This window comes from Equus caballus, chromosome 28, assembly GCF_041296265.1.
Source record: "Equus caballus isolate H_3958 breed thoroughbred chromosome 28, TB-T2T, whole genome shotgun sequence".
Classification (NCBI taxonomy): Eukaryota; Metazoa; Chordata; class Mammalia; order Perissodactyla; family Equidae; genus Equus; species Equus caballus.
Genome location: NC_091711.1, coordinates 34,924,325 through 34,937,052, shown reverse-complemented (window position 1 = coordinate 34,937,052; position 12,728 = coordinate 34,924,325). Strand labels below are relative to the sequence as shown.

The 12,728-nt window shown below is 38.4% G+C and overlaps 1 protein-coding gene across 1 annotated transcript in view; it reads right to left on the bottom strand.

Moving 5' to 3' along the window:
* Positions 1 to 12,728, bottom strand: part of POLR3B (RNA polymerase III subunit B) — a 115,733-nt gene that overhangs the window by 67,242 nt on the left and 35,763 nt on the right. Inside the window, exon 12 of the mRNA XM_001498980.7 lies at positions 8,933 to 9,067. Coding sequence (XP_001499030.1) covers positions 8,933 to 9,067 — 135 coding nt within the window. The remainder of the gene's footprint in view (positions 1 to 8,932; positions 9,068 to 12,728) is intronic.

The window sequence follows — 12,728 nt, the reverse complement described above, 5'->3', positions numbered from 1 at the left end:
TTTATGCACCCCTATGTTCACTGTAGCATTATTCACAAGAGCCAAGATGTGGAAGCAACCCAAGTGCCCATCAACTAATGATTGGATAAAGAAGATGTGGTGTACATATATACAACAGAATACTACTCAGCCATAAAGCATGACAAAATCGTCCCATTTGCAACCACATGGATGGGACCTTGAGGGTATTATGTTAAGCGAAATAAGCCAGATAGAGACAGACAAACTTCATATGATCCCACTCATATGTGGAAGATAAACACATGTACAAAGAGAACTATTTAGTGGTTACCAGGGGGAAGGGAAGTGCAGTGTGGGCACAATGCGTGAAGGGGCACATATATATAGTGACTAACAAATAATAATGTACAACTGAAATTTCACAAGGCTGTAAACTATCATAACCTCAAGAAAAAGAAATCTGCCAGAAAAACCCCTGCAGTATTTAGAAGCAAACATAACAAGAGAGGTGCAAGATCTTCATGGAGAAAATTATAAATTCTTAGTGAACCACATCAAAGAAAATCTAACTAAATGAAGAGACGAAAATATTCATGCATAAGAGGACAACATATTTTAAGATTATTAATTTTCTCCAAACTGATCTACAATTCCTATGCAACTCCAATCAAAATCGCTAGAAGATTTTAATGAAAATTGACAGACATTCTAAAATTCATATGGAAGACGGTAACACAGCCAAGACAATAAGGTGAATGGACTAATGAATGCACAGACAAACTGACCAATGGATAGAAGAGAGAGTCAAGAAATAAACCCACGCACATATTAAAACGTGTTATATGACAGAGGTGGCATTTCAGGGCAGTGAGGAAATGAAAGGCTATATAATAAACGGTGCTGGGACAACTGGTTATTTGGGAAACCAATGAAATTAGATTCCTTACTTCATTCCACGCACAAAATCCATTCCAAGAGGCTAAAGAACAAATATCAAAGGCATAAATTTAAAATATAAAGAGCACTATTAAAAAGAAGAAAGGGTTGACAAAATTGATCATAATTAAAATTATAAACTTCTAGACATTAAAAGATCCCATAAAGTTTAAAAAAAATAATACTCCAGATTGGGAGAAGGTATCAATAACACACATAAACTGACAAAAAATCAGGATCTAAAACATACAAAAAAAATCTTGAAATCAATATGGAAAATGCAAACAACCTAAAAATAATTTCAAAGAAAAAAACGATATGGTCAATAAGCGTATGAAAAAGAGGCTCAACCTCATTAGAAATGAAGGAAATGAAAATTAAGATCACAAGGAGACACCACTTTACACCCAGTAAATAGACAAAAATGTAAAAGTCTCATACTAAGTCCTAGGAGGGAGACCATCAGGAACTCATATACAACGCAATGTACAAAGACGTGGGAACTAGCTTGACATTCTCCAGTCAGGCTGAAGATTGAACCTGACTCCGTGACTAGGCAATCCTAATCGTAGCAAGTCTTGCATATGGGCACCAGAAGTTATGAATAAGAACGTTAGTATTTAAAAAAAGGGAAACTATACAAAGTCCTTGATCTGAATGAATAAAGTAATATTTATCATTTATATCATATCTTCCCACAATGAAATACAAAGATAAAACTGAACTACATGCAACAATATAGAAGAATCTTAAAGACAATGTTGGGTAAAGAAAAAAGTTGCAGAAAAATGTGTGTGGTATGAACCTACTTTTATAAAGTTCAAAAATAAGCAAAACATACTGTAATAAAATATCTTAAAACTTTAAAATTAAAATTTAAATGATGCAGTAAAAAAATAAGACCAAAAATTCAGGATAGTGGGGGGGAAAAGAAGAATGGAGTAAGGAAGAAATACTTAGGTAAATGAACGGTACTGATGATGGTCAATTATTAAGAATTACTTAAGTTGGGTAGTGGATTTGAGGGTGTTGATTTTACTTGTACCCTTCATAACTTACGTATATGTACAATTTTTTATTTTTTACGTCAAAAATTACATAATAAAAATTCAATATTAAACTATGGTGACATATCTAAAACAGTGTAATCATGGAAGCCAAATCAATGGAATGGAATAGGAAGTCATAACAACAGACTAGGATGGTCTGTTCCTGAATTGGTGGAGCAGCTCCTCTGAGATGGACTAGCCTGCTGATAATAACTATAAGCTCTAGACAAAACATTAAAACTATCTAAAGGCACTGGAGAGTGTCGAAAAGCAGGCAGAAACTGGATGAAGCCAACACTTATCAAGAGCGAATGGCTCCGGGTGCATTTCCTGTTTCCAATGCTTTTCAAGGAAAGGTAGGCCACATTGGTAAGCAGGGTCCAAGCTACATCCAAGCTTATAGTCCAAGCTAAAACTCAGAGATCCACAGCCTTGCTGCATTGAAGAACCAGAGGGAAAAGATCTGAGCCACCACAGTAGCTGGAAAGTTAGGGGAAATTCACAGAAAGGAGAGAACCACAGGGAGAAAATCTCCAAGTTATGCGTATAAACTTTGCCCAAAGCTCTGGCTGACCCCTGAACTACACATTGAGAGGTGTGGCCCATGTCCTCCCACTGCCACAAATGTGGGCGGAGGTTGTTGACTGCTTTATCCAATAAAGTTAAGGGAAGCTGTGATTTTTAATACTACGTCATTAAGGCCACGCAGGTGCCATCTTATTCATTGGAAACACTCACTCGGAGTCCTGAGCCACTCTGATGCCACAGCACTGGAAAGGGCGGGTCCTAGCTAAGACCAGCGTGTCAACCCGCCCCACTACCCTCTAGCAGAATACTACCAACTGACCACATGAAACGGCCTAGTCCTGCCTGAATTCCTGAATTGTGAGGTTTAATGAAATGGTTATTGTTTTCAAACACTACTTTGGGACAGCATGCAATGCAGGAACAGATGACCAGAAGTAAATAGGTGGCTTACTACAAATAAATAGCAGGCAAATTCTTCAACAATCAAATATAACAGACATGACAAATACTTAGATTCCCCTACAAAATTAATTCTATTAGTTCTTTTTTCTCTAAGGTTTTTTCTTTCCTTTACAGAAGAAGAAACAAGTTTGATATATTTATAGTCTAATTACCTAACAAAATAGTAAAGTAACATTGGAGAGGTAGGGGCATTATATTCATACTAATTATTTACTTAAGGATGAATTCTGAGATTCAATGAAACCTTCCAAGCCACTAGAGAAGAAAGGATTTCCTAAGCGGAATTTGATTTTACACTTTTCTCCTTAAGTCAGACATGTCCTTCCACTCTTCTACTCTGCAGATAGGAAAGGCAGGATCCTGGACTTGAATTCACCAAGCAGAAGTGTTCTAAAAAGAAACCTTCCTCCTCTGAGAGCTTACTCCTTCCTTCCACTCAGACCCAGCAGTTCCGCTCACGGAAAGAAGGAATATGGCACTGGAAGCAGGTGCAGGGGGGTGGGAGGGACGAAGAAGCCCATCGCAGCATCTTCCTGTGGACACTGGCGAAAGGAACTTGAACAAGCATCCTGAACAGAAGCAAAGGCCCTTCACCTAAACCACAAAAGCACAGCTCTGTTTTAATTAGTTCCTCACTCTTAGACTGCTGTGTCTCAAATTATGACAAAGTTCTTTAGATCCCAGTTGAATTTATTGCAGCCCCTGGTTAAACACAAATACTAAACAAGTAAAAAGTAAGAACACACCCCACAGAGCTACTGCCTCATTAGTACATTTCTCCCCCCTAAATTTTCACTCTAAGAAAAATAATGTTCTCCAGTTCACAGAGCAGTGAGAAACTACACGGCCAAGATACACAATAAACCACATTATTTAGGTCAAGAGTGAAATGATGAAAAGGGATGGAATGCTGGTGATAATATTCAATACCTTTCATCACCAGTACGAGGCCTTTTAGCCTGCTTAAGACAGGAGTACTAAAGAGCAAATTATATTTAAGGAAAAAATGCTGACAGCTCATCAATTGATTTTCAATGAAAATGCTAAAAAAATTAATAAAGAAGTTAAGCTGCTGAAATACAGTTTCGCCAATTAGCTTAATGTCAGAGAATTCTAATTAGGCGTCCTGAGATTGCTATTTAGTGTTTAAGCCTTCAGAGTGCCAAATTCTCCTTTTCACACAAACTGGTTGCAAAATTAAAGACATTAGGCAGCCTTAATTACATTATCAAAACAGCTGGGATTAGGCAATCTCTGAAGTCAAGACGGCATTCTTTTGTCACAGGGTGGAAATCCCTGGCTTTCCAGGGTGCCGGATTTTTGGTGCCGTTCCATATCTCACCCATACAAAGCAAGCTGCATTAGAAACAAAAAATTTGCGGACAAAGAATAGAGTAATGCTCAGCAAATAATGAACACATTACCGAAAAAGAAAAGGTAGGTGAAAAGATTAAGCCTGAAATCGGTAGGTTTTGCTAACACCTCTACTGGCGGCTGGCCTGCCAGCCCTCTGGTGGCAGTAAGACTGAGGGAAAGCTCTGTGAACCTGCTTGGCCATGGGATACAGCTCTGTTATCTAAAGCTGAAGCACATTTATACTCTCTCATCCCATGGGGTGTGAAATTAGCAGCTATTGTTTTTACACATTTTTGCCAACACAATGCCTTTTATGTCTTTACATTGTTTATAAAGCGATGTTTTCTTGCACATGGGAACACTCTTTCTAATTCTAATTTTTTAAGCAACAGGATAGTCTCTCCACTCCTCTCCCCTCTCCCGACTCCACTCCTTATTCCTCTAAACAACTAATGTTTTTTTAATGGACTCATTTAACAGCATGTTTTTTTCCAAGTAAGAAACTGTAAAAATTGAGATTGATGGTAGTGAGGATACCCATAATCCCCTGAAGAGTGATCAATCTGAAGGTGGCCAAAAACCCACCAGCTGGCATCAGCCATTAACCAAACAGAACATCCCCAGTAGTTAAGACACAAACTTTTCCCCAAAATCTACATTGCTACCATTTTTTAATTCTAGTTTTTAAATTTCAGTTGTGGTAATATCTGCTATCACCCTAGCCATGATCATCTGTCATCTGGAATATTGCCACAGCCTCCTAACGGGTCCATTCCTGTCCTATTTATCTCCAGCTCAGATCTTTCTAAACTGAAAATCGGATCACGTCACTTCCCTGAGTAAAACTCTCCAGTGGTTTTCCACTGCATGTGAAATGAAATCCAAAACCCTTTCTGAGACCTACACACTAGATCTCCACTTCCTCTCTCAGCACCCCCACACCTCAGGCCCTCCAGCCACACCGACCCTCTTCCAGTTCCTCCAGTCCAGCACCTGCCTGGGGACGTATGTGCTTGTGTGCGTCTCTTGCTGGACAGCAGTTCCCGACGTTATGTGAGACCCGCTTCTCCTCATCAAAGTCTCAGACAGAATGTCTGAGGGCTCAGTTTAAAATGTATCACCTTTGCAAAGAGATCTTTTGTGACCATCCTGACAAAAGTAACACCCCTTACCTCCACCAACACCCCAACGCCCTAACACGAACCTAACTTTTGGTTTTCCTTAAACACGTAGGACCATCTAATATTATCACATTTATTTACTGTTCACTTGTTCATTGTTTGTCTCTCCTACCAAAATGCACTCGAGAGCAGAAGCTTCACCAAGGCTCATTCACCACTGTGTCTCTGGTGCATAGTACTTTATCTGGGGATAGAGAGATGAATACAGATGGTTCCTACCTCAATGAGCTTACAGTCTAAAGGGGGAGAGAAGCACGTGGGTCAAGAATTATACAGTAATTCAGCATGCCAATAAAGACTTGAACAAAGTACCAGTGGCATTAGGAAGACAGAGCAACTAACTACTCATGGGGTTCACGGATGGCTTCAGAGAGAGCGACTTAAAGAATGATGAATGGGTAGGAGCTCCTCATTAAGGGGAAGGTGAGGGGCGTTTAAGGGATGAGGGAGGGGCAACTTAGGTAGAAGGCATGACTCAAAGGCATGGAAGGATGAAAGAGCATCATGGTGTGGTTGGGAAGATGTAAGTGGCTCGCACTGGCATGAGATGAGGCTGGAAAGGCACACAGGAGCAAGATCATCAAGGACCCCACAAGCCCTGCTAAAGAGTCTACAGTTCATTGTATAGAGCAAACCGTGTTTACGAATTCCACAGCGGAGTTTCAGGGGAAGGGCAAGCAGGCAGATTAAAAGCCCTTACAGCCCCCCTCAACCAGAGAAGCTTTCATGCTTTAATATTGGGATTCTGAGTAAGAGTTCATGCTTTAAAAACCTCGAAATCCACATCTGAAGCTCAGGCCTGCTGAGGGATGCTCCTGGGAAATGGACCTGTGTTTGGACCCAACCTTACAGGAAATGCTCAGGGTGTGTTGGAGATGCTTTGCACCAGGTGAATAGGCAGGCACCTGGTCAGAGCCTCAAGAAGAGACAGATGGCAGGGGCAGCTAAGGATCAGAGAAGGTGCATGGAAGATTCCAACATACACTGCTGTGGTCACTCAAGTTGATTTGGGACATGTAAATATTTGCTTTATGAGTCTTAATATCCAAACACACATACACATTTATACAGTCTTGTATGCATGAAATATTTCATAACTGAAAAGCACATACACAAAAACAGGCATATGTCAATTTCTGTAGCAACACACACCTTTAACTGATTAAATCCCCCCTTAAGTAAGAGACCTTGGCCGTACAGGCAGATCTCATTTCACTGCACTTCGCTTCACTGTGCCTCACAGATACTGTGTTTTTTACAAGACCCTCCACCAGCAAACGGCTTATGACTTGCTGAAGGCTCGGACGATGGTTAGCATTTTTTAGCAATGAAGCATTTTTTAATTAAGGTGTGTACATTGTTTTTTGAAACATAATGCTATTGCACACTTAAAAGACTATAGTATAATGTAAACATAACTTTTATACGCACTGGGAAACCAAAAAATTTGTGTGACTTGCTTTACTGCAGTGGTCTAGAACCCAAACCACAATATCTCTGCGGCATCCCTGTAATGGCCAAGTGACATTCACAGACATACTGCTTTGAATATTTCTTTTGTACCAACGAGGACAAATCAATCCTTTATATGATTTGTTCTAAAATTACAAAGCCTGACTCCAAACTCACCCCTGACAAAGGACCCAGACAAAGGGCCACAACAGTTAGCATAAATTCACACATAGGCCTGAATGTCTGCAAGCCAAGAGTTTCCAACGGTATAGCTTCAAAATGCCAGTTGATAAAGATATTTGTATATGCATAGGGTGTCTCTGGAAGGACAGAGGAGAGAAAAGGAAAAGTGACTGTTACTGGGGAGAGGAACCTGGGGACTGGGTCAGGTAACTTATAATTGTTTGAAATATTTTTACTATACATTATTTTTAAAAACCATTTTTACCATATATTTTGATTTTATTTTAACATATCTGCTATTTTATAATGTTTAATTTATTGTTACATTATTTTTTTTAATTAAAAATACTTGTTTAAATTGGGAAGACCACCACGAGAATGGCAAAAGGAGCATCTTGCAGCCCAGCTATGACTGAAAGAACTAAAGAGTTTCAGCTACTTGCTGCAAGGAGACAGGAAGTTAACTGCCTTAAAACAGGCAAAAAGAACAGAACATTCTTCAGAGGAATAAAACAGAATCCAGAGTCCCTACAACTCATCAGTCATGATGTCCATCTGGATACAATTCAAGATTACTAGACACATGAAGAAATAGGAAAAAATGACCTATACGCAAGAGAAAAGCTAATCAAGAGACTGATCCAAAGATGACTGAGATGTTGGAATCAGCAGACCAGGAATCTAAAGCAGCTATTAAAATTAAGGATCTAAATAAAAATATGATTGTGATGAATCAACAAACAGCAAATCTCAGAAGAGAAACAGAAGATATAAAAAACACCCAAATGAAATTTCTAGAACTGCAAAATATAATATCTAAACTAAAAAAATTAACTGGATGAGTGTAAGAGCATATTAGAAATGACATAAGAAAAAGTGAACCTGAAAGTAGACCAATAGAAATTATCCAACCTAAGGAAGAGAACAAAATTTAAAAAAAAAAATGAACAGAGCCTTAATAGCAAAAAGTATAACAGTATAATTTGAGTCAGAAGGAGAAGAGAATATAGTACAAAAAAGATACTTGAAGTAGTAAAGCCCAAACATTTCCCAAATTTGGTGAAAGAAATAAATGTACAGATTTAAGAACTGAGTGAACCCTAAGTAGGTCATCAACAGAGACCATTGCACCAAGGCACTTCTCTAAAACCAAAAATAAAGAGAAAATACCAAAAGCAGCCAGGTCTACGTTCTAGCTCTTTGATTGAAAGGTAATTTCTGACTTAAATGCTGAAATATGAAGTTTCAAAGACTTTTAGACACTTGCTACCCAGGTGAAAGGGATACATGCTCTCAAAATAAGATAGAATTTATCAGCTAAGACTTAAAACGAGATTAGAGACATCCTCACTAACCCACTGCTACATGTCACCAAAAAAAGTGGGGGGATTGTTTACTTGTTTATTGCCTATCTCACTAGACTATAAGTTCTAAGAGAAAAGGGACCTTTGAATCTCTTATTCCCACTATGTACCAAGTTCCTAGGATTCTGCCTGGCACATGATAGGTGTTTAATAAATATTTGTTAATTGAAGAACTGATATTACTTAAAGTCATACTTCACTTCCTACATTATGCAAAATGAGGGTAAACATCTCAACAAAGATATAATACAGGTAACATACTATTAACAAAAAATTAAGACAGAGTTTTCATAGTCAAAGAAACTCAAGACAAAGAGATAGTAAGTTATGTGTGAAATATTTATGCTTCAAATATATGCAACCTATATTCCATTCAACTCTCTTCCTTCTATCTAAAGTGAATATCAAATTAATTTTTATCAAATAAAAGAAGATTTCCAACAGGAAATAATTAAATCACCTGTCCTGCCAACTCCAATCGCTTGTTACCATAATAGTCTCTGTCGTCAACTTTATTATCTCCTTGGGCCAGAATTACTCTTCGCACCATCACTGCAGTATAGATACATTTCGCTCGGAAATTGAATTCTTTAACCTGTAATTCAGAAATTAGAGAAGATTTTTGAGACAATGCACATGAAAATTTAAGGTGACTCCAGAAAAGAACCATTGTTATAATATTTAAATAAGAAAATAATGAATTGTTATGATCCTACCTATTCAAAATAATTCAATTAGTCTATAAACTTCCTGAGAGCTGAGATGGTGACTTTTCATCTTTGTACTCACTACCTATGGTAGCTTTTCTTCAAAGATGACCATGATCAACTCCTTCCCTCCCTATATGTTTCATGCCGCTCCTTCATTAAGAGGTAGAGTCCATCACCCATTTTGGGTTGGCCTATAAACTAGCAGGCTCCACTTCCTTTCTCTTAAACTACTGAAGCACCATGTGAGACGTCCAGGACACTCCCAGGACGTCTGGGAAGAGAGGGCCTACTTGGAAAACACTGAAGAGCCACAGACATGATGAAGAAGCCACCTTGGACATCCAGCCCGGGTGAGCCTTTGGATGACTCCAGTCTCAGCTGCTATCTGTCTGCAACCCGATGAGAACTCCCTTCCACCACTAGTGAGCCCAGTCAAACCACAGAACCATGACAGATAGCAATAAACAGTTATCTTAAGCCATTAAAGTTTTGGAAATGTTTGCTATACACCAATAGGTAACAGGAATAGTACTAAAAAATTGTCTGGCACTCAACATATATCTATTGAAAGGATGAGTGGACTGATGAACGGATTTGCTACAAATATTCTATTCAATCTTCTCAAATCCTGAAATCCACATTAATGAATCTGGCCCAATCAGTAAGTTAAATCAGAACTGGTTAAATAATTGCACTGGTTTGTTTGGGGAGACAAAACCCTTAGGTAACTAAATTCTTTCTACACATCCAAAATGATGAGGTCTGAGAGTATGGCCTAAGCTTCTGCCAGTTCTAAAGAATATTTTACAGGCTTTTCTATAGAAGATTCATACTATAAAATTTCCGTTTTACTTTCCTTAATCATTGAGTAAGATGCCAGTGAGACCCTATCAACCTTATCACTGTGACAGATCAATTCAGGGGATCTTGATTTAAAAGAACAACAGGAACCCTTCTCCTTCACACGGTTTGTTGTTGCTGTTAAGGAATTACACTAAATAATACAGGATGTCAGAAATTCTGTACATATTTCAAAAAGTTCATTCTCCTTCAAAGGAAGCTCCATTTCTTCTCTACGTCAATTTCTTCCCTTTCTATTACTGAGAACTTCGGAATGTGTTTAAAGAAACGTGTTAACTCTGGAATGTGGCAAAAGAAAAAGTAGCCCTAAAAGCTAGGTTGTCATCTTGTACTCGCAAAACAATTACATCAATAAGACAGGTTGGAACAAATTTAGGTCTTTAAAAAGAAAAGCCTCTTGTCCATCCTCAAAAAAAAAAAACAAAAAACTCACACCATAACAACAATTACCACAACACTGAGCAGAAAAACCCAGTCTCTAGGCAGCTTTAAGTAATTTACATTCTCATTGATGTTTACCTCCATTCAGATACACCTAATTTGCTTTTTTTCTGATCTTAATGTGGCAAGCTACATTAAACACGTAACTCTTTTAGTTGTATTTATCTTTCTTGTTAATGTAAAAAATGAAGCAAACTTTCATAACCAAATTTTCGACTTTTAACAAAGTCCATTTCACAATTTGACTTTGCGTAAATACTGGTAGATTCTCCCAAGACATTTATAAGCAGAAATAAATGTGGGTATTTATGGCAGCTATCCTGCTGAACTTTATAAGGCACTTGAACCGTCATTCATTTTACCCCTCTTTTTTAACTACTATATGCTGAAAAGTAAACTCTAGGTCTAAACTGAAAAAAGTGAGTTAATACTTTTCCCATTTTTCTGATCCCACTGATGCGGAGAATAGAAACTCTCTAATCTAGTGGCTGACAGCACTTTTTGGTAGAAGGCCAATAATAGTTCAGATGTCCCTTTGTGGGATGTCAATCTGTGGATTACCTGAAAGAGGGAGAGAAAGAAGACCCATCAAATGAGCCTGGAACACTGAAACCGAATTTTGTCACCAAAACTCTGAGTCCTTTTAATATTACCTTAGAGGAAAGAGAGGTCTTAGGCATCCTGGGGAAATCCTTAGGCAGTGGTTTCCAAACTTTACTGAGCATCAGAATCCCTGGAAGCTTGTTAGAACAGACTGCGGGGCCCCAGCCCCCGAGCGTCTGGTTCAGGCGGCCTCAAGGAGAGGCTAGGAACTTCTAATGAGTTCCCAGGTGATGCTGATACCACTCGTCTGAAAAATGCACTTTGAGATCAACTGCCTCCGAGGAACTGAGAGGCTGGGGTTCCAAGCCAAAGCCTCTGCAGGTCACCCTCAAGTACAAGTGCTGGGGGCTGCGAGTACCTGCCCATCTTTCTCCCTTAACGCAGACACCTCCAAACCAGTGCTTTCTAAATGTCAGTCATTCAGGTCCCAACATCATGATTATTGTCCTATCTCCTTAACACTTAAATTATTATTGGCTTTCTATATTTTTAATCAATTTTAAACAGCTCATTTTTAAGTAAGCTTCCTCCTTCACAATAACACCATAAGATTCCAAATACCACAAAATGGATTTTATAGGCTAGTTGTATTTTCTCTAGTAATATATAATTATTTAAATAAAAATGTTCCTGTATTACCTAAAATCATCTCCAATATTACACTTAGGTAAATACTGTCCTAAACCATTCTGGAAAATGAAGGTCTTTTTCTTGGTTTATCTACTCTGGCTTTACTTCTCACTGAATTATGTACAACAAAACTTTTAAAATGGTAGTTTAGGCCTGCTGCAACCACATAAAAGTGCCCGTGTTTAGCTTTATCAATTTAAGTAAATAAATGTCATTTTAGCCAGCATTTTATCAGCTAGGCTCTTTAATTAATCAAAAGTTCTCCTCAGTTATCACACAAAGGTAAGTGAGACCCTAAGAGAGACTCTTTGGCCATCGTGGGGAGCTGGGAAGCCATGAGCTTTGTGTACATCGTGTCACTGAATCATCACGACAACTCTGTCAGGAAGTAGTATTGGTTTCACTGCACAGATGAGAAAACTGAAGCTTAGAAAAGATAAGATTTGCCCAAAGAAAATCATCTAGGAGCAAGAAAGCAGGATTTGAACTCCTATCTCCCTGGCTCCAAAGCCCTTCTTATTTCCGCTACTCATTTTTGCTATTTTGAGTTTCAAACTGTTTTTCCAATCATCCAAAAAAGTTGAAAATTCGGTTCAGACCCAGCTTTAACATTAAGACTTTCTAATTCTTTGAATTAGATCAAGGATACACACAAACAAACAGCAGCCAAAGGGCAGAGGCAGAGACCCCCATTATTTGGCTAATAAGGTGTTCCAAAATAAGAAAACTGAATCTGAATGCTTTTAGGTGGTCACTGACCACTTCCACAGATCTCACCAGTTCTCATTATTTATAATCAGCCCCTGAAGGTAGAGTTTGCAATCCCTGAACTAAATCATTCATGAATAGAACACATGGTAACTTATCATTAACCAGCTATTTGATTGACAAGATAGTCTAACAAATAATTGTATGACTTAGAAAGAGTAGCATATCTATTAAATGGGAGTGGGGGAAGGATGGCTCTTGCCAACATGGCCCAACTGTTTCAAGTTAATAAAAAATAAACAT